The sequence below is a fragment of the Rhinopithecus bieti genome, unplaced genomic scaffold (genome assembly GCF_001698545.2).
Source record: "Rhinopithecus bieti isolate Rb0 unplaced genomic scaffold, ASM169854v2 scaffold_43555, whole genome shotgun sequence".
Classification (NCBI taxonomy): Eukaryota; Metazoa; Chordata; class Mammalia; order Primates; family Cercopithecidae; genus Rhinopithecus; species Rhinopithecus bieti.
The window spans coordinates 568,245-588,675 of NW_016817848.1; the positions used below are offsets into that span (position 1 = coordinate 568,245).

The window sequence follows — 20,431 nt, forward strand, 5'->3', positions numbered from 1 at the left end:
CAGGGAGGTAGGGAGTACCATCCACTGGATGGAGAGGAAGGTCCTGCCCTGCACTCTTCATACCTGGGGCCTTTGGTTCTGAAAAGAACCAAAAGAGAAAGATAAGAGTGGGGTCAGGCCAGGCATGGTGGCTCACACCTGTAATCTCAGAGCTTTGGGAGGCTGAGGCGGGCGGATCATCTGAGGTTGGGAGTTCGAGACCAGCCTGGCCAACATGGTGAAACCCTGTCTCTACTAAAAATACAAAATCAGCCTGGCCTGGCATGGTGGCAGGTACCTGTAGTCCCAGCTACTTGGGAGGCTGCGGCAGGAGAATTGCTTGAACCCAGGAGGTGGAGGTCGCAGTGAGCTGAGATCGCGTGGCTGCACTGCAGCCTGGGTGACACAGTGAGACTCTGTCTCAAAAAAAAGAAAAAGAGTGGGGAGCAGACTTGAAACTGTTTCAGGCAGAGAATGGTAGAGGGAAAAATGAGGCTATTCTTTCTAAGAAGGGAGGATTAGAGACTAGAGGTATATCTTGGGGAGAGGGGAAGACCCAGGGTTTCAGGACCACAGCTCACAGTGGGGTTGACCTGCTCTGTGGGGCTGTGCGGGGCAGAGCTCCTAGCCAGGAGGCAGATTTTGACTCCTGCTGGGAAATCCCTTAAAAGCCACCCCAGGAATGAACTCCACGAGTGCCATCAAGGCTGGCCTGCAGGCCCTCCAGGGTTACCAAGGCTGCCTGGAACTGAATGGACCCTGTGTGTGTTCTTTTAGTCTAGGAAGACCAGCCAGGACTTTGGGGGCCAAAAGGCTAGCCTCAAGTGAGCTCAGAAATCCGCACCTGAATTGGGCCTTTTTAGAAGTTTTTTAATGGGCAATACATGTGTGTGGCAGAAAGGCACGGGAAACAGATCTAAACTGGAAGCCTCGTTTTCTAGCCCCAACTTTCCTCTCGAGAAGCAGCTAGTGTTAGCTCGTTTCTTGTGTGTCATTCCAAGGAGGTCCCTGCACGTATACACACAGGAACCACTTAGTTAGTATGTTTCTGGGTTTTTTATTAGCTTAGTAGGTATACAGTACTGCACCTTGATTAATAATGGTGGTCTTTTCATCTTTCCATGTACAGAGCTGGCTAATTCCAGAAATAGCTACAGAGTATCCATTGTTGGATCTCTTGTGGTTTATTTAACCAGCCTCATTGGTGGAGGTTTAGGAGTTGTTGCAGATAAGGCTGTAGTAAAATTCATGTCTGTATGACATTTCACACAGGTGTGTGTCTAGGAAAGTCACTTACAGAAGTAGAGTTGCTGAGTCAAAGGTGTGTCATTTTAAATTTAAAATTTTGACATCTCTGTGTTTTATTTATTTATTTAGTTTGGAGACAGAGTCTCTCGCTCTGTCACCCAGGCTGGAGTGCAGTGGCGCAATCTTGGCTCACTGCAACCTCCGCCTCCCAGGTTCCAGCCATTCTGCTGCCTCAGCCTCCCGAGTATTACAGGCACCTGCCACCATGCCCGGCTAATTTTTATATTGTTAGTAGAGACAGGGTTTCACCATGGCCAGGCTGGTCTCAAACTCCAGACCTCAGGTGATCCGCCCACCTCAGCCTCCCAAAGTGCTGGGATTACAGGCGTGAGCCACTGTGCCTGGCTGACATCTGTGTATTTTTAATTGGTGATTTCCTCAGCACAGTGGTGAAGGTAAACATCTTCAGCTCCTTTTCTGTAACTACCAGATCTGTTCACATCATTTGACAGTTTCTCTAGTGGTTGTTGATCTTTTTCTTATTATATTAATAAAACTTTTTTCCTAAGTTTTTTTCTCATCTTTTTTTTTTTTTTTCTAGTTTGTTTCTTATGCTGAAATTTTATTTTCTGCCTTTGGTTCTTGGGGCTACTTCTTTCATTGCATTCTCTGGCCTGGCTGGAATTTACTTGGTGTAAGGAACAGGGTGGTATCCAACTTTTGTTTCTTGGGTTTTTTCCCTGGCCTGGCTGTGGATGGAGCTTTTGGCTTCATTTCTCTGAGAGGAGGCCAGGAGTGGAGAGTGTTTTTGGTGCTCAAAGGTCCTGCCTAGTGGTGTCTCCAGAGAGGAACGTGACAGAGACACCATCCCGGCTCTTCCTGCTCACCTGTGGGGCAGTTCCTCTTATTAGAAGGTTCCTGGCCCACTGGTCGTTTACATCCCCCAGGTTACCTCCTCACCAGTGAAGCTGGAGGGTTTGGCAGAGTCTGGGCATGAAGGATCAAGTTGGGGCCGGGACAGGGAGGGCTTTGTACTGACAGCCCACCCAGCCTCAGGGACATGAGTCACACCCTCTCTGAAGGTGATGCCACCGGGGACCTCACCCACCACGTGCTTAGGGGCTCAGAGAGACCGAAAGCTGTGCAAGGAGTAGGTCCTTGGTCCACACTACAGGGAGCCAATTCCAGCTCTCTCCAAAGCCATAGGGCTTTGCCTACAGTCACCCCTGGACCCACTGACCCAAACAAATGACTACACCTATAGGGCTGAAAACCAGACCCACCCTATGGGGACCGGTGGTACCTTAAGGAAGTTCTTTAGCTTCCTTAAAAACAGCATGTAGGCCAGGCACGGTGGCTCATGCCTGTAATCCCAGCAATCTGGGAGGCCGAGGCAGGCAGATCACTTGAGTCCAGGAGTTCAGACCAGCCTGGCCAACATGGCGAAACTCCATCTCTACTAAAAATACAAAAATTAGCCAAGATAGTTGCGCCCTCCTGTTGGAGGCTGAGGCACAAGCCTTGATCCCAGGAGGCGGAGGTTACAGTGAGCTGAGATCGCACCACTGTACTCCAGCCTGGGTGATAGAGTGAGACCCTGTCTAAAAAATAAAAATGGGCCAGATGTGGTGGCTCATGCCTGTAATCTTAATAATTTGGGAAGCCGAGGCGGGCAGATCACTTGAGGTCAGGAGTTCGAGACCAGCCTGGCCAACATGGTGAAACCCCGTCTCTACTAAAAATACAAAAATTAACCAGGCGTGGTGGCAGGTACCTGTAATCCCAGCTGCTTGGGAGGCTGAGGCAGGGGAATCGAACCCAGGAGGCAGAGGTTGCAGTGAGCCGAGATCACACCATTGCACTCAGCCTGGGTTACAGAGTGAGACCCTGTCTCAAAAAAAAAAATAATAAAAACTTAAAAAGAACAGCATAGGCTGGGCACAGGGGCTCACACCTGTAATCCCAGCACTTTGGGAGGCTGAGGCCCGCGGATCACAAGGTCAGGAGATCAAGACTATCCTGGCTAACACAGTGAAACCCCATCTCTACTAAATACAAAAAATTAGCCGGGCATGGTGGCGGGCACCTATAGTCCCAGCTACTCTGGAGGCTGAGGCCGGAGAATGGTGTGAACCCAGGAGGCGGAGCTTGCAGTGAGCCAAGATTGTGCCACTGCAGTCCAGCCTGGGTGACAGAGCAAGACTCCGCCTCAAAAAATAATAATAATAAAAAAATTAAAATACTCAAAAAATAATAAAATTTAAAAAACAGCATATACCAGCCTGGGCAACATAGTAAGACTCTCAAAAAAAAAAATTAGCTGGGTATGGTGGCACATGTCTTTAGGAGGCTGAGGCGGGAGGATTACCTGAGCCCAGGAGGTCAAGGCTGCAGTGAGCCGTGATTGTGCCAGTGCACTCCAGCCTGGGTGACAGAGCAAGACCCTATCTCAAACAAACAAAACCCAACATGCCCAGTTCTTCAAGATAGATATGAAGGGCAACTAGACTCTTATAGTTGGATAGCATGGCCAAAACAGTGGTCTTCTAAGTGGGTTCCCTGGACCAGTAACATCATCTGGGAACTTGTTCAAAATGCAAAAACTGGTTCTACTGTCTCAGAAACTCTTGGTGGTGGAGCCCAGCAATGTGTTTTAACAATCCCATCAGGTGATTCTGATATGCATTGCAGCGTGAGACCCGGAGTGTAAAAAGAAACCATGTACCTGAGACGAGCAGGTGTGATTGTTGAGGGAGGCTGCAGGTTTCCTCACATGCCTGCCTGCCACTGGGTGTCTCTGCAAACTGCAGCAGGAGCTGCTATTAGCAAGAGCAGGCAGGTTGCACAATGTGGCTGGTGTCCCTCCTTGCAATTTAACTGGAATGGGACATTGCCAAGGGATCCATGTTCAGAGGCACTTCATGAGAGCAGGTGTCTCACCTCGCACCTGTCCAGGCCTCTCTTCTTCCCTTACTGACAGATCTGCAAATCACTTATTTCTCTTAGCAGCCTCTGCTGCAGAAATAGGGTGGTGCTGCCTCATTTGCCCTGGTTCTTCACCCTGCATCAGATGAACCTCCTGAGGGCCCTTTTTGCTTCTAGGAACGATGATTCCATACCTTACCAGGTCCCCTTGCCTGATAAACCAGAGGTTGGAGAATGAAGAGAGACAGGGGCCTCTGACTTCTGTTGCTGGAGGGATGGCAATAAGGACACAGGAAGACAAATAGACAGACTTGGAGCCCTGAGAATGAGGCAGTGCGTCTCTAGCTCTGAGGTGGGAGAACAGACCCAGAGGCACACTGCACCCTTGCCAGCAGAGGCAGGAGCAAAGCTTCAGTGAGAGGGACTTTCAAGGGAACAGCCTGGTGGGCAGTGAATCCTGTCGCTGTGGGTGGGGCCAGGGGTGTGGCCCTGGCCCAGAAGTCAGGCAGCATGCTGGTGGGTACTGTTTCTAGCTGGAGGCGCCAGCAGGGGGCAGTGAACTGGGCTGCGACAAGCAGGGCAGATACAGCAGCTTCTCCTGCAGGGTCCCGGTTGTGGAGGTAGCTCCCCTCTTGAGAAGCTGGCTCCCACAGGCCAGCAGGGGCTCCCAGACAGAGCCTGAATGTGCTTTCCTCTTCTCTTCCAGATCTAACCATGAGTTACCCTGGCTATCCCCCGCCCCCAGGCGGCTACCCACCAGCTGCACCAGGTAAGAGGGTCTGGGGGGGGAGGAGAGTGAATGCTGCCTCTGTACAGTGGCTGGGAGTGGAGAGGGGAGAACAGTAGTTTCCTCCCTCCCCTCCTCCCTTCACAGCCCAGCCCAGCAGGGGAGGAGAGGACAACAGGAGCAGAGGGACAGCCAGCAGGGGCAGGGGCTGGAGAAGAGCATTGAGGCTGAGGCCATGGGAGGCCTGGGTTTGAAACTGGCTCCAGAAAGCCCTGGCCCAGGCCTAGGGCTGGGTGTCTTGCCTTACTCTCTAGTAACAGTAGGCAAATGCTGTCACTCTGAGACTCAGTTTTCTTCTCTGCAAAATTGCTTCAAGGATTTCTCCCTCATTAGGTGGTCCTGGATACTGATGAGATAGGCAGGCAGAGCCTCTGATGTGGTGCCCTCCAAAGCATTCCTAGGTGATGGTTGCCCCTTGCCACCTCTCCTACCCTCTGCTCAAGGTGTATGGGTTTGCAGCAACAAGATCCCCCTTGCCAAGAGAGGAAGTGGAGGCAGATGCTAAGGGTCAAAGGTCACTCATTCCCTGTTTTCTGCAGGAGCTGTGGGTAGTCACATGGAGAAGTCATCTTCTCTGGCCCTGGCCCCTTTTGGTCCTCAAATGAGATTTGGTCCCCACTATGGGAAAGGAAATATGAGGGCTCATGGGACCAAGGGGAGAAAAGGGCCATTCCAAGGCTGGTCATCCTGAGGGTGCCTGAGCTGCTGCCCCTCGCCCCAGGGGACCCCCAGGCATCATTCATTTCTCTGGAGCTGAGGTCCTGTGGTTTGAGCACCACTGACCTGCAGGCCATTTACCTTCCCTCCCATTCAGCAGGTGAAGAACAAACTCAGATCGAGAGGTGGCTCAGCTGCTGTCCCAGAGCACGTTAGGGGCTGAACTGGGCCACTGCCCTCTGAACAAGCCCATCCCAGGTTGGCTGGCACTGGCCTCGGTTCCCTCTCTGTAGTAGAAATCCTGCCACGGCCACCTTTGCTAGCACAGCTGAACAGCCTCTGAGTAGCAACAGAGAAGGAGGCAGGAGATTTAGGGAAGGTTCTTCCTGGAGGATCTGGAGCCCTGGAGATGAAGAGCCGATCCGAAGCTGCCATGGACAGGAAAGCATCTAACAGGCTAGAGGCCCCATGGTGATGTCGAATGCCCATTGGGCACCCAGCGCCCTGCAGGCGTTAACTCAGTCTTCGTCACAGCAGTCTAGGCATACACTCGCTATTAGCCCATTTGTCAGCTGAGGAAACAAGCCTAAGGAGGGTGAAAGCCTTGCCCCAGGGCACATACCGGTCCTGCTGGTTTCAGAGTGGGCTTTTCACCTCTGTTTGTGGACTGGTGTCTGTGTTTACCGTGACCCAGCCCCGTCTGCCTCCAGCCTCTTATCCTGCTTCTCCCTGCCTTTTACAGACTTGTAATAGCCAACAGCCAAAGCCCTTCCCGCCAATGCCTTCACATTACTGAAATCTCAGAGCTCCCTATGGTCACCTCTGACATGGGCTCAGCGTGGTGTCCCACAACAGTCTGTCTTTGTCTGTCCTCCTGCTCCATGATGGTGTACTCGGAAGGGCAGAGCCTGACTGGGCTTTCCCAACCTCCTTAATACCCCACAGAGGGTCTTGGGAGTGATTGGGGAACTCCACCTTCCTCCCTGGGAAGAGGGGAAGGTGTCCCCTCCTCTGCCAGTGGACTAGGGGTAAACTTTCCCCCTGGTGTTTTCATGTGGTCTGTGGTGTCCTGAGGCTCGAGGCTCTACTGGGCCTCCGTTCCTGACCACCTGGGAGCTCGCATCTCTGCCTTTCCCCGTGTGGTGGGGGGACTGGTAGGGGCTAAATGGCTTGATGTTGCTTTCAGGTGGTGGTCCCTGGGGAGGTGCTGCCTACCCTCCTCCGCCCAGCATGCCTCCCATTGGGCTGGATAACGTGGCCAGCTATGCGGGACAATTCAACCAGGACTACCTCTCGGGAATGGTGAGTCCAGCCTTCCTGCTGAGGCGGCCCCAGGGCCACACCTGCGTGGCCAGAGGAATCAAAGCTGCTGGCCTCTGGGGCTCCAGAATTGTCTATGTGTGTGTTGCTGTGGTGTGTAGTGTATTGAGCTGTACCTCAGAACAGGGTTTTCATCAGGCTTCTGCCACCTGCTCTCTGCCCCTGTCTGGGTCTCACTTTTCCCATCTGTAAAATGAGTGGGGGGACCAGATGATCTCACAGGTCCCTTTTAGCCCTGCGGGGTTAGGGTCGGGAGGGTGGTGAGGGTATGTGCATGAGTGTGCATGCACGTGCTATATATGAGTATCCACATCCATGTACCTGCGTGTGCGTGTGTGTACATATGGAGGGCTCTTGTGGGTAGGCCTGGGTGGGTGTGTGGCAGGTGTCTTGGGCAGACATGCTACTTTTTAAATTTGTTGTTTTGCTTTTAAAATAATACATTTTATGATTTGAAAACAAACGTATGCTTAGAGGAAATTATGCAACCAGTACACACCCTAATTTGTGCCAGGCCCAGTTCTAGGCACTGGGGATATGTGAATAAAATAAACAAAAATCTCAGCCGTGCTGCATTTATCATCTATGGGGAAAAGACAAGCAGTAACTTAAGTCAACAATGTGATGTTATTGGAAGCGTAGGTGCCATGGGAACAAGATGAGCAGGGTAAAGGGGTCAGGAGTGGGGGTGGGGTGATGGAGGGATAATGATTTTAAGTTGGCAGTAAGGTGGGTCTGGCTGAAAAGAGGATGTGTGAGCAAAGACCTGCAGCAGGGGAAGGAAGTGCTGTATGGATGTCTAGGGAATGCCAGTGCCCTGAGGTGCCAGGGGGCCTGAGGTGCTTGGGGACAGGGAGGAGAGGCCAGTGTGGCTAAAGTGGAAGGGCAAGGGGATGAGATGAGAAATGAAGTCTGGGGGTCCACCTCTTGCAGGGTGTAGGAGGCTATTCATCCTAAGGACTTAGGCTTTTATTCCTGGTGAGTGCAGATTCACTTGAACATGCCTGCCAGAGGTGTCTGTGGGTAGCAGGCTGATGTGATGGGGGTGCCCCCAACCCTGAGTATGGGACCCACATGCCTTCTTGGGCAGTGAGCTCTTAACCTTCACCCAGGTGGTCTGGGATGGGAGGAGCAGCCATGTGGAGAGGGAAGGCATTTCCCCTGCAGAAGGGGGTGAGGATCTCTGGTTTGCATCCAGCCGCACGGTTTACTGGCTGTGTAGCTTTGAGCAAGTGAAGTCATTCTGTGGTCTGTGAAATAGGTATAACGGTACTTCATGTTCCACAAGCGGAGACGCTGTGAGGACTGACTTGGCTTAGATGTGAAAAAGCGTGGAGGGACAGAGTGCAATGGGGCCCGTTGGCCTCATGCTCTGCTTTGTGTCCTTGCAGGCGGCCAACATGTCTGGAACGTTTGGAGGAGCCAACATGCCCAACCTGTACCCTGGGGCCCCTGGGGCTGGCTACCCACCAGTGCCCCCTGGGGGGTTCGGGCAGCCCCCCTCTGCCCAGCAGCCTGTTCCTCCCTATGGGATGTATCCACCCCCAGGAGGAAACCCATCCTCTGGGATGCCCTCATATCCGCCATACCCAGGGGCCCCTGTGCCAGGCCAGCCCATGCCACCCCCTGGACAGCAGCCCCCAGGGGCCTACCCTGGGCAACCACCAGTGACCTACCCCGGTCAGCCTCCAGTGCCACTCCCTGGGCAGCAGCAGCAGCCAGTGCCGAGCTACCCAGGATACCCAGGGTCTGGGACCATCACCCCCGCTGTGCCCCCAACCCAGGTGAGTGTCAGCCCACTGCCTCCTGGGCCCCAAAGACTGGAGACACATGGCCCAGTAGATGGGGAGACATGGAAAGGCGCAGGCCTCCAGCTGCAACTTCTTGTTTTAACAAAGAGTGTCGGCCGGGTACAGTGGCTCATGCCTGTAATCCCAGCACTTTGGGAAGCTGAGGTGGGCAGATTGCTTGAGCCCAGGAGTTCAAGACCAATCTGGGCAAAATGGTGAAACCCTGTCTCTACTAAAAATAGAAAAAAATTAGCTAGGCATGGTGGTGTGTGCCTGTAGGCCCAGCTACTCAGGAGGCTGAGGTGGGAGGATCATCTGAGCCCAGGAGACAGAGGTTGCAGTGAGCCGGGATCATGCCACTGCACTCCAGCCTAGGCAACAGAGTAAGACCCTGTCTTTAAAACAAACAAACAAACAAACAACAACAACAATGAGAAACAGAAAAACAAAGAGCGGCACCTTCTTGCAGACTCCCCACCTCTGGGTTGTGTTGCTTAAGGCCCAAGGGAGCTGCCCTGTTTCTCCCAGTGTGATGAGACGCTCCACCTGCGAGTTGGGTCAGAACGCTCCTGGCGAGTACTCCTTATTCCTCTGTGTCATTCACTGCCTGGGCTGTGTGTTTTGTAAGAACTGCCCAGGCCACCTGTCTTAAGGCTTTGTACCCAATAGCGTCTTCAGTCCCCTTGATATGCACCCCCTACAGACAGGTTTTGGAGGATTCTTAAAATTCCCTTTGGATAGGGAAAATGTTGGCAGTTCCTCCAGGGTTGATCTTGGCTCATTTTGGAGAACAGTTCATGTTTGCAGAGCCTAGAATTCATTGTCATGGTTATATGGCCCAACCAGCCAGCACAGGGGTAGTGGTATGTGCTTGATGACTATTTTTAGACAGAGGGTCTCCTTTCCTCCTTCCCTTCCATACCCACACGTTCCCCCACCCCTGTGCCATCCTCCAGCCTCCCTCCCTTATTTTTTCCCTGAGCTGCCCCCATAATTGTATTATAACCAGTTTGTACCAGCTCCTAGGAAGACAATCCACTGGGAGACAGTATAACCTGGAAAGTTCAGATTTGCTGGGTTGTGTAGCTGTCAGGGTCTGGAGGAAGTCCGGCAGGTGCTAGTCTAGAGAACAGTGCCAGGGAACCAGTGCTAGATCAAGAGGTCGTCAGGCTGCCATGCACAATTGTGGAGTCTGAATACCTGCATCCGCTGGAGGGTCCACATGGGCTAGCCAGCCCAGTTAGGAGTACCCACGTGTGCTCACGTGCTGTGGAGATCAGTCATCTATGAGAGAGGCCACAGCCCCTGCTCCTGAGGCCTGCCCTTCATCAGGAGCCTGAGCCCCAGCCCTGGAGGACCTGGGCACTGGGCAGATTTACAGCGTCAGGTTTCTGCTATAGGTGGGCTCCCAGCCACTGGAGCCAGGGAAAAGCTTCAGTACTAGAACACAAGGCCAGATAACAGTCAAGTTAGGCAGACTTGGCGTAGAGTCCTCTGCGTTGTTGACTGTGGGTTCCTTTAGATACTCCAACTCTTAGAGAAAGGGCTGTTCCCAGAGTCTAGGGGTGGAGCAGTCTTGAATCGGGGAAGGTGGCATGCATATCATCTTACCTGTGACTGTTTGTCCGAGTAGTTTGGAAGCCGAGGCACCATCGCTGATGCTCCTGGCTTTGACCCCCTGCGAGATGCCGAGGTCCTGCGGAAGGCCATGAAAGGCTTTGGTAAGAGACCCTGGGTGGCTCAAATCCTACCCCCTGCCCCCTATTCCCCAGGCAGTTTCACAGTGGCTCTGTGGGCTAGGGTAGCTGGGGGACGCAGACCTGGCCCCAGTGGTAATAAAAGAGAGGATGGATGTGGGATTGCGGCTGGCATGCCCAGAACAGTTGAGGCACCCAGGCCAGGGAAGTCTCAGCTGCAGAGCATCTCATGACCACTACCTGACCCACCCCTGCTGCCTCTTCCTCCAGGGACTGATGAGCAGGCCATCATTGACTGCCTGGGGAGTCGCTCCAACAAGCAGCGGCAGCAGATCCTCCTTTCCTTCAAGACAGCTTACGGCAAGGTGAGCTGCGGGGTGGGGGCGTGGGACAGCGAGGCGTGTCCTGAGCTCAGCACAGCCCTGCTCACCCCTGCTTTTCCTTGGGTGGGCCCGGGTCTCCCAAATGGACAGTAAGGAGCAGGAGGGCATTTCCTTCTGCCCACCCAGCGGGTGACATCGTTGGGAGGTGAAGGATGCCACAGGGTGCCAAGGTTTGCTGAGAGGCTCCAGACATCTAGCCCTGGGTTCTAGCCCTTGCTCTGCCACATCTCACTAAGGTTGTGGCCACATCATTTTCCTTCCCCTGCCCTCTTTATGACCACCCTGGGGGGTTTAGCTGATGTAAGAGCTTTGCAGGGAAAGGCTGTGAGCACTGCCCAAGTACGAGGGGCATGTATGAGCGCATTTTGAACTTCTGGGGTTTTGAATCTTAGAAAGGTAAAAACTGGGTAAATATTGATTAGATTCATGTTCTAGCCCAGTGCTTCTCACACTTCAATGTGTCACCAATCCCCTGGGCATCTTGGTAAAATGTGGTCTCTGATTCGGGAGGTTTGGGGCAGGCCTGAGAGCAGGCTTTTCTCTCGGGCCCCTGGGGGATGTCCGCTGCTCCTCGAATCTGGGATATGGCTCTTAGTAGTCACCTCCTGTGGATTTTTAAAATAGACTTTGTTTGTTTGTTTGTTTGAATATCCAATCAGGATTTGATCAAAGATCTGAAATCTGAACTGTCAGGAAACTTTGAGAAGACAATCTTGGCTCTGATGAAGACCCCAGTCCTCTTTGACGTATATGAGATAAAGGAAGCCATCAAGGTGTGTACGTGCGTGTGTGTGTGTGTGTGTGTGTTTTCATGCATTCATGCATGTGGACACACAGCCCAGAAGGAGGCCTGGACAGTGTGCTGTGTTCTAGCCCACTCATTAGGTGCTGTTATTAGTATGGCTCCCAGGCCTTCCTGGGTTAGAATCCACATGCTGTAGAAAAGGGAATTCCCTGTGCTTTCCCCAAGAGGCAAGTGATGCACCCATCATCATCAGGGAGCCTTAGGTCTCTCTCCATCTGGTCTCTCTCCATCTTAAAGAAATGGTGGAGCTAGGGTTTGAAGGTGGCAAGTCTGTGGTAAGAAGAGGGGTAGGAGGCCATGGTTGGTATCGTTCCCATTCTTTAGGACTCTGTTACTAGCAAATGACAGAAACACACTTCGGTTTAAGAAGAACAAAGGTGGAAAATCAGTTATGTGGGTAAAGCCAAGTGCCTGGCATGGAGAGGGCCAGGCCAGATGTCTCTCTAGTCTCTGCCTCTCCTGAGCCCCTGCTCTTCTGTCAGTTTCTGTGCTTCTCCTGCCATGGCTGCTTCATGCGGGGTTGGGGAGGGGTGCCTGTCGACCACTCTCCACGTACCTATGAGACCCAGCTCCAGAAGAAACCAGCAGGGTCTCCAAACAGGGACAGGTTCTGACGGGCCCAACTTGGGCCCACTGTTTCCTCCAGTCCTGTGGGTTTTGACTGAGGGGCGGATCCTGTCCATTCTGTGCAGTCGCACAGCTCTGTGTGCACCCCACGGGCAAGGGCAGGCAGCACAGTCCCGAAGCTCTATGTGCACCCCGTGGGTGAGGGCAGGCAGCACAGTCCCGAAGCTCTGTGTGCACCCTGCAGGCAAGGGCAGGCAGCGCAGTCACGAAGCTCTATGTGCACCCCGTGGGCGAGGGCAGGCAGTATGGTCCCGCAGGCCTGTGTGTAACCCAACCATTTACTGTGTGGCCTTGGACCAGCCAGTACCCCTCTCTGATGCTCAGTTTTCTGATCCATGGGAGTGCCCTTTGTGTGAACCCTACTCATCACCACTGCCACTGTCAGTGTGCTTGCCCGGGCTGTGGAGAGGAGCTGACTCCCTTAAGCCTGGGAGTAGCCGGAGGGTATGTCTGTGTGTCAGGGGCCTCTGTTGCTAGGGTTTGGCCCTGGGGTCCGTGCAGCAGCATGGCCCCCACTCTCCTTCCCGGGTGCTGGTGAGGCTGCTGTAACAAGCGCATGGTTGGTTGTATTCTCTGCCCCTGCAGGGGGCTGGCACTGATGAAGCCTGCCTGATTGAGATCCTCGCTTCCCGCAGCAATGAGCACATCCGAGAATTAAACAGAGCCTACAAAGCAGGTGACGCCACTCCCTCTGCCCTCTGCCCTCTGCCCTCTACAGATCCCTGTGCTCTCAGGGCTATGGCCTCACTCTCTCCTAGGGCCTCTTACTCCTTCCTGGCCTTCTTATCAACCTATCTTCTGCCACCCCCAACACACTGGGCTTTGACCCAAGACCCAGCCCTTCCTTCTGTTTATACATGGTGCAAATGACTAAAGTAAGGGAGCGCCAGGGGAAACCTGGATGTGGTTTGGGCCAAGGCTGACTAGAGCCCAGGTCAGCCTGGAGGTCGCAGGCTTGTATATCCCTGGAGGGCCATGTGGGCTATTTGGTCTCTCGAGCCCGAGCTGAGACCTCCAGCCTTATTCTCCCCACTACCCACTGTTGGTAGTGTTTTGCAATGGGCAGCTCCATAAACAGAGCTACAGGGTAGACCTTCCTTGCTTCTCCCTTTCAGAATTCAAAAAGACCCTGGAAGAGGCCATTCGAAGCGACACATCAGGGCACTTCCAGCGGCTCCTCATCTCTCTCTCTCAGGTACTTTTCCCATGACAGGGCTCAGGGCCCCCAAGCCATGGAAGTCAAAGAGATGGGATCCCAGCAATGAGGAAAGGGAAAAGAAATGGGGAAGGAGTGGGCTTGATCATACACCTGCTTCCTTTCAGGGAAACCGTGATGAAAGCACAAATGTGGACATGTCCCTCGCCCAGAGAGATGCCCAGGTGAGTGTGATGGCCAAGCCCCTGGACTTCCTAAAGCAGGGTGTACCCCGCTTTCTTGCTTCCTGAGAGAGGCGCCCTAGGGTGGAAAGAACAATAGATAAGCAGTGGGTTGCAGATGCCGCGAGTTTCAGACGTGCTGAACTGCTCGACTCGTATGACCTAGAGCAGGTCATCTGACCTCCTGGGCTTCACCTTCCCCACCTATGGGAAGGAACATGTGAGATAATTGTATTTCAGCAGTTGATAGATCACGGTTTTGGATGTGGGATTTCGTGCGACTGCGTACTTTCCCCATGTTTAGTTGCACATACCATTGTTTGCAAAGGGGCAGAATTTACACTTACCTATTAGTTTTGTGAGGGTTTGAGCCTAGAAACCAGCTGCCACATTAGTTGAGCAGCCTTAGAATTCTGTCCTTGTCCACCTTGTGAGTTGCAGACAAAAGGGGAAAAGTCCAAGCAAAGTCCAGGCATCTGAGCTACTCTCTCGAGAAGTTTGGGTTTCCCACTAATGAATTTCAACCATAGTATTACGGCAGGGCAGAGCCATGACTTCCTGATGGGGTAGAGTTAGCCATACCTCTCCGTCCCCCTTCACTGCCCTTGTCATCCATGGCAGGGCATTCACCAGGAGCTGCCAGTGGTCTAATTATCTCTATCATCTGTGGGTTTGGAATGAGACCCCAAGGCATGCCCCCTTGTTAGGACTGGAGGAGAGCTACTCCTCTGGACTGGTCCTTTTGCTTTCCAGGTGAGGAAACTGAGGCTCAAAAAAGTTGAGCACTGTTCTAACTGAAAGCTAGAGGCAGAGCCCGGACAAGGGCCTAAAGCCCTGGCTCTGTCCTCCGTGCCCAGTTAGCACCTGCCTCTGCCCTGGTCTCTGCCCTGCTGCTCCTGCAGGGGTCTGCCTTATTCAGTGTCTCTGTGGCTGGTGACATCCATTCCCATTCTGGGAGTCAGAGCTGGACACCCCTGGGGCTCAGGGCTCTGGCTTTTGCTCCAGTGAGAGTTTTGTGTGCGAGTTTCAGCGGGGCAAAGATTGTCTCGTGCTCTGCCTTATCAGTCCAGACCTGCTTTGGCCTCAACTTGACCTGTGGGATCTCAACCCCTGTTGCTGCTTTCTGCTCTTTTTCAGGGCTGCTACGTGAGGCCTAGCAGGCACTTTAGAGGCCATCTAGTTCAAAGGTTGCAAATTGGCAAACACTTTAGGCTCAAACCTTCAGAAGTTTACCAGGCTCTCCTGGGTGACCTGGGCCTGGGGTCTGGGTGTGGCCTGTGCCGCATGTACATCTTCCTCTCTCTCCAGGAACTGTATGCGGCCGGGGAGAACCGCCTGGGAACAGACGAGTCCAAGTTCAATGCAGTTCTGTGCTCCCGGAGCCGGGCCCACCTGGTGGCAGGTAAGGCAGGCCAGGGTCCCTCTGAGGCCAGTTAGTTGAGGGCAGTCGGGATTGTGGGGAAACAAAGCTATGGGAACACTTGGCGGTTCCTCCCTGCATGGGGCTTTCGCCTCCTCAAAAGAGCCCCCTGGTGGGGATTTAAAAGACACTGTCAGAGGGTTTCCTGAGTTCTGGCAAACATCCAGTTCTGGAGGTTCCACCGGTGTAGAAACCTGGTGTCTTCGTACGTGGGAATGTGGAATGTCAGAGTTGGGAGAGTCCTTCAGGAGCACCCAATCCAGTGTTTTCCAAAGCCTGGCATAAGAAGCAGTGATAGCAATAATACTGGGTGCCATTCATTTACTCATTCATTCAACAGATGTAAATCTCACTTCCCTATGGGTCAGTCCGTCAGGTGGTGGAGCAGGCGTGGGGCCACGGTGCGGGGCAGGGCACTGCAGAGTCTGTGTTCCATGGGCTGCACCTTCTCATCTGGGGAGACAGACAGTAAACAACAATGAAATAAAATCTGTATCAGATGGTAAATCCTGTAGAGGAAAACAGCCGGAAACAGGTAGGGAGTGATGGTAGGGTCCACCGGGAGGTTCTTGGGCCAGTCCCCACTGAGGTCAGGACATTTGATTTAAAAACCTAAAGGAGATGCAGGGGCAGAGACCTGCCTGGGGCTCCCAGCACGACTGAGAACAGTGAAGGGGGACCATGTGGAGCAGTGGAGTGAGCGAGAGGAGTGGAAGGTGAGGGCAGAGACGTGAGAGGGCCCTGCTGATGACTTCCCGGAGTTGGGTATTTATCCTGAGCAAAACAGGAAGCCAATGGAGGGCCCTGAGCAGAGAAGGCTATGCAGAATCCCTGGCTGTGGTGCAGAGAATGGAGTGAAGGGTGCAAGGCCAAGCAGCGAAGCCGGTCGGGAGGCTGCTACAGGGACCCAGGGAAGGAACGGTGGTGGTAGGGGCTTGTGGTGAGGAGGTGTCAGGTTCTGGCCGTGTTTGCTGATGAATTGGACACGTGGTGTGTGGGAGAGAGAGGGGTTGAGGATTACACAGGGTTTCTTTAGGCCAAGCAGTGGGAGAATGGCCCTCAACTGAGACAGGGGAGCTGTAGGTGGAGCTGGCTTTAGATGCCTGCAGGGTGGAGCTGCAGGGAGGCTGCTGGGTTGCTGAGTGTGGAGGTCAGAAGAGATCTGGCCTGGACGTGAAAGGTAAGGGAGCTGTGGGTAGTCGAAGGTATCTGAGGCTCTGGGACTGCAGGAGGTCCCCTCGGGAGGGAGACTGGGGAGCTCACCGGTGTGAGGAGACTAAGAAGGAGCAGCTAGGGAGGTAGGAGGACCCAGAGGAAGGGGGTCCTAGAGGCCAGTGTGAGGTGGCAGGCAAGGACTGAGGATGGTGACCACACTGAGCAACTGGTGGGCTGTGGCCAGGGCTGCTCCAGTGGGCAGTGAGGGTGAAAACCCAGCGGCCGCTCTGTGCTGCACACAACAGGCGCTGTAGCTCTCCCCATTTGCAGCTGTGGAAGCAGGCACAGGGTGGTAAGGAAGTAGGGGTGCACAGCCAGTAACAGCTGAGCTGGGATTTGAACCCAGGCTACCCGACCCCAGGGCACACTTTTTAACCTCTGCACTATCCTGTAATGGAGCCTGAGTGAATGCTTTTTCATCTTAATCATTATTTCTTTTAATGAGTACAGAACATGTAAGTAGTGCATCAAGCCCATAGCTTCACAAACATTACTTAGGAGAAAAGAGTAGCTGATTTGAAAAAGATATTGAGACAGATACACATAGAGCAGAAATCACGACTTTAATATGCAAATGGAAGCTGAGACTCAGGCTGGGGAAGGAGAGTTTTATGTCCTGGGTCAGAGCTGGAGTCAGGACCCAGGTTTCCATCATGCTGCCTGCCTCTCTAGGAGCCAGCCGTCCACTCCCATGGGTGCTTAGCGTGTCCTAGATCGAGCTGGGCTGGCAGGAGTGGGCAGAAAAAGCCAGACTGGCTGGGGCAGGCTGGGCCTCAGCTCCCAGGCAGGCTGAGGAAGACAGATGGATGCATGAATAAAGCCAAGGAATGGGTGAGACTGCAGGTGTGGGGGATTTGAGAAGAGGGGACACTATGTTGGGGTGCGTGGGAGTGGGCCCTGGAGGGGTATTAAGGTGCGGTTTGCTTAAGTAGATTGGCAGTCCTGAGAAAGGGACCACACAGGGAGGGACATCAGGTGGTGTGTGTGACTTGTGACGAAGTCTCTGGCTTCCTTGAGAGCTAGGTAGACCTGGGGACGTGCAGGGTGTGGGAGCAGAGTGGGAGGCGGGGGATTTGGGGGCAGAGGCCACCTCATGTGAGTCCTCTGTTAGTCTGCTCATGCTGCCATGACAAAATACCACAGACTGGGTGGCTTAAGCAACAGACGTTCATTTTGTTGCAGTTCTGAAGGCCGGATGTCCTAGAGTGGGGTGCTGGTTTCTCCCGTGGCCTCTTTGTGGCAATCAGTGTGCTCAAAGGGTCTTCCCTCTGCATGTGCACATCCCTGAGGTCTCTGTGTGTCCTAATCTCTTATTCTAAGGAGACCAGGTGGATTGGATTAGGGTACACCCTAGCAGCATGTTTTAACTTAATTACCTCTTTAAAAATCTTATCTCCAACTACGGTTGTATTCTGAAGTCCTGAGAGTTGACACTTCCACATATGAACTTTGAGGAGACACATTTCAGTTCATAAAATAAGCCTCTGTCATCCCCCTAGTTTTCAATGAGTACCAGAGAATGACAGGCCGGGACATTGAGAAGAGCATCTGCCGCGAGATGTCCGGGGACCTGGAGCAGGGCATGCTGGCCGTGGGTAAGTGTCTCGGGTTTGCCTGCCCACCATCCAGGGGCTAACGTGTCATAAGTGTTCAGACTGCTCGCCTGTCCTCCAGCTGATGGGTGACATCATGATGAAAGGACCACAGGATCCAAGATCACTCAGCCCAGAGTGTCCAGATGCTGGGAAGTCATGCCGCTTCCCGGGTCCCTGTGCAGTTGAACCCCTAGCTGTCCCGGAGGTGTCTTGTGTGTGTTTGTGGTGCAGCTCTGGAGAAGGGAACTGCAGTGTGGGTATTAGTGGGAGGGCATCCAGCTGCTCTCCCGGAGGAGTATGACTCATATCCTGCCAAGTTTCCTCTAAAAATACATCCCTGCAGGCAGTTGTCAGATGTTTGTGATGGAAACACGTGGAAAGATTTTTATTTGCAACAGTGAAACAGGCCCATGCTGAGGAAAGCTGGCTTGGCTCCGGGATGGTAGTGTGCCTCTTACATTGCCTGTGTTCTCTAGCAGGGCCCGGTGGGCTCCAGGTCCCTTCCACTGTGCAGAGTTAAGTCCCCGCCCTGAGGCCCTCACAACCCCTCTTTCTACTCACCTGGGAAAATCAGTCTGCCCCTTTTTTCATTATGCTTTTTTTTGGAGTTTTCTGGATGGGAGAGATGAAAAATCCTCATTTCCCTGCCTGCCCCCCACAGTAGGTCTCGTGGCCTGGGGAGCCTAGGGAGATGCGCATTCCACTTGGCCACGGTTTCTCCATGAGGGTCATGGCCTCTCCAGTCTGCCCCTCCTGCCTGAGCAGCAGCGCAGTTCCTCGTCACCATCTGCATTGCTTCCCTGTGCAGCTCCTCGCCCCACTAAGACCCCTGCCTCTCTGACTCTTGGTCCTTTCATCACGGTGGTTGCCAGGAAAGAGGGTGGGTTAGTGTCCAGACTCTGCGTGTTTCTGTTCCAAAGAGCTGGAGCCAAGATCATGGGATAGTTGAGCCTGGAACAGAAGGAAGAGGAGAAAAGATGGATGCGGTGATGGATTTGATATTTGGGCCTCTAAGAGGACACTTGTAGACTCCATGCCCTGCTTGGGCTGAGAATTTTCTGCAGATCTGGTTATGCTGAGTTTCTCTCTTCTAGTGAAATGTCTCAAGAACACCCCAGCCTTCTTTGCGGAGAGGCTCAACAAAGCCATGAGGGTATGTAACTTCCATGTGCAGGTTGCGATACCTTAGCCCCGCCTGTGCCTAGGTCCAAGGGCTGAGGGTAGAAGGCCTGGGGAGAGCCAAATCTCAGCCGAGAGTTCTGAGGACTTGGGTAGGGAGGGGACTGGAGGGCCCAGGGCGGGTGGGAAGGTGAGGAGGCCTGGTGCTCATGCTCTTGGGGGGACTCTCTTTAGGGGGCAGGAACAAAGGACCGGACCCTGATTCGCATCATGGTGTCTCGCAGTGAGACCGACCTCCTGGACATCAGATCGGAGTATAAGCGGATGTACGGCAAGTCGCTGTACCATGACATCTCGGTATGGCACTGCTGCAGGCAGACTGGGCTCCCTTTTGGCATCCAGTCACCTGTGGAACCTCCCTCCTTGGAGTGGCCGTATGCTTGGCCTCTGTGCTGTGTGTGGGCATCTTGTTTAAGGACCTCAGACTTGCTCATCCCATTGCCCCTAAACTTCTGAGGGCAGGTGGGTCATGACCTTGCTGTCGCCCCCACCTTGCATCCCCTAGCAGCATCAGAGAACACTCAGGACCTCCTCAACCTTGACCACGACCTTCAGCGTCCCAACCACCCTGTGATTCCTTGATCTGTCAGTGAGAACTCATGTCCCAAAGGCTCTGTGGAGCTCTGCTCTCACTCGCTGACAAAGCACTTGCACTCAGCTTTATGGCATAGGCCACATAGTAAGGCTGTTCAGAGTGAAGGCCGTGGGGGGTCACGCCACTTGGAGTCCAGCTTTTCTACTTGCTAACTGTGTGACCTTGAATAGCTTCCTTAAACCTCCCTGAACCCCAGCTCCGTTGTCTTTAAGATGAGAAAATAATTGTTCCTTCCCGGGAATGTTGTGAGTATTGAGTGAGGCGGTGCAGGTCAAGTGTCTATTAAACACTAGCCACTGTTGTATTGCTGTGCGGCACAGCCAGTCTGACAAAATACATTCTCAGCTACATGGTCTAACACTCAAATTCTGAACTCATGTGAGCCTTGAAATTGCACTATGGGGACCACATCCTCCCACCTTAGACTCAGTAGCATTTAATGATGGTGGGCATGTCATCACAGGAAGCTTACTTTGTTTCCTTGGCTGTATGAATGAAGCTGTTGCTAGAGAATTAGTAATTCTAGGCTGGGCACAGTGGCTCACGCCTGTAATCCCAGCACTTTGGGAGACTGAGGTGGGTGGATCACTTGAGGTCAGGAGTTCGAGACCAGCCTGACCAACATGGTAAAACCCTGTCTCTACTAAAAATACAAAATTAGTTGGGCATGGTGACACGTGCGTGTAATCCCAGCTACTTGGGAGGCTGTGGCAGGAGAATTGTTTGAACCTGGGAGGCGGAGGTTGCAGTGAGCCGGGATCACGCCATTCCACTCCAGCCTTGGTGACAGAGTGAGACTTCATCTCAAAAAAAAAAAAAAAAAAAAAAAAAA

At 53.2% G+C, this 20,431-nt stretch overlaps 1 protein-coding gene across 3 annotated transcripts in view; it reads left to right on the forward strand.

Annotated features, from left to right (window-relative positions):
• The window catches only part of ANXA11 (annexin A11), a 50,452-nt gene that overhangs the window by 25,368 nt on the left and 4,653 nt on the right, over positions 1–20,431 (forward strand). For 2 of the 3 annotated variants that reach the window (XM_017856226.1, XM_017856227.1), the window contains exons 2-14: positions 4,859–4,921; positions 6,783–6,898; positions 8,308–8,700; positions 10,340–10,427; positions 10,674–10,768; positions 11,446–11,559; positions 12,804–12,894; positions 13,334–13,413; positions 13,542–13,598; positions 14,904–14,997; positions 17,730–17,825; positions 18,920–18,978; positions 19,179–19,965. In XM_017856226.1, the coding sequence (XP_017711715.1) occupies positions 4,867–4,921; positions 6,783–6,898; positions 8,308–8,700; positions 10,340–10,427; positions 10,674–10,768; positions 11,446–11,559; positions 12,804–12,894; positions 13,334–13,413; positions 13,542–13,598; positions 14,904–14,997; positions 17,730–17,825; positions 18,920–18,978; positions 19,179–19,460 (1,620 nt within the window). In that variant the 5' untranslated portion in view covers positions 4,859–4,866 and the 3' untranslated portion in view covers positions 19,461–19,965. Of the gene's footprint in view, positions 1–4,858; positions 4,922–6,782; positions 6,899–8,307; positions 8,701–10,339; positions 10,428–10,673; positions 10,769–11,445; positions 11,560–12,803; positions 12,895–13,333; positions 13,414–13,541; positions 13,599–14,903; positions 14,998–17,729; positions 17,826–18,919; positions 18,979–19,178; positions 19,966–20,431 lie in introns of those variants that run through there. The other variant, XM_017856228.1, reaches the window with a different exon arrangement.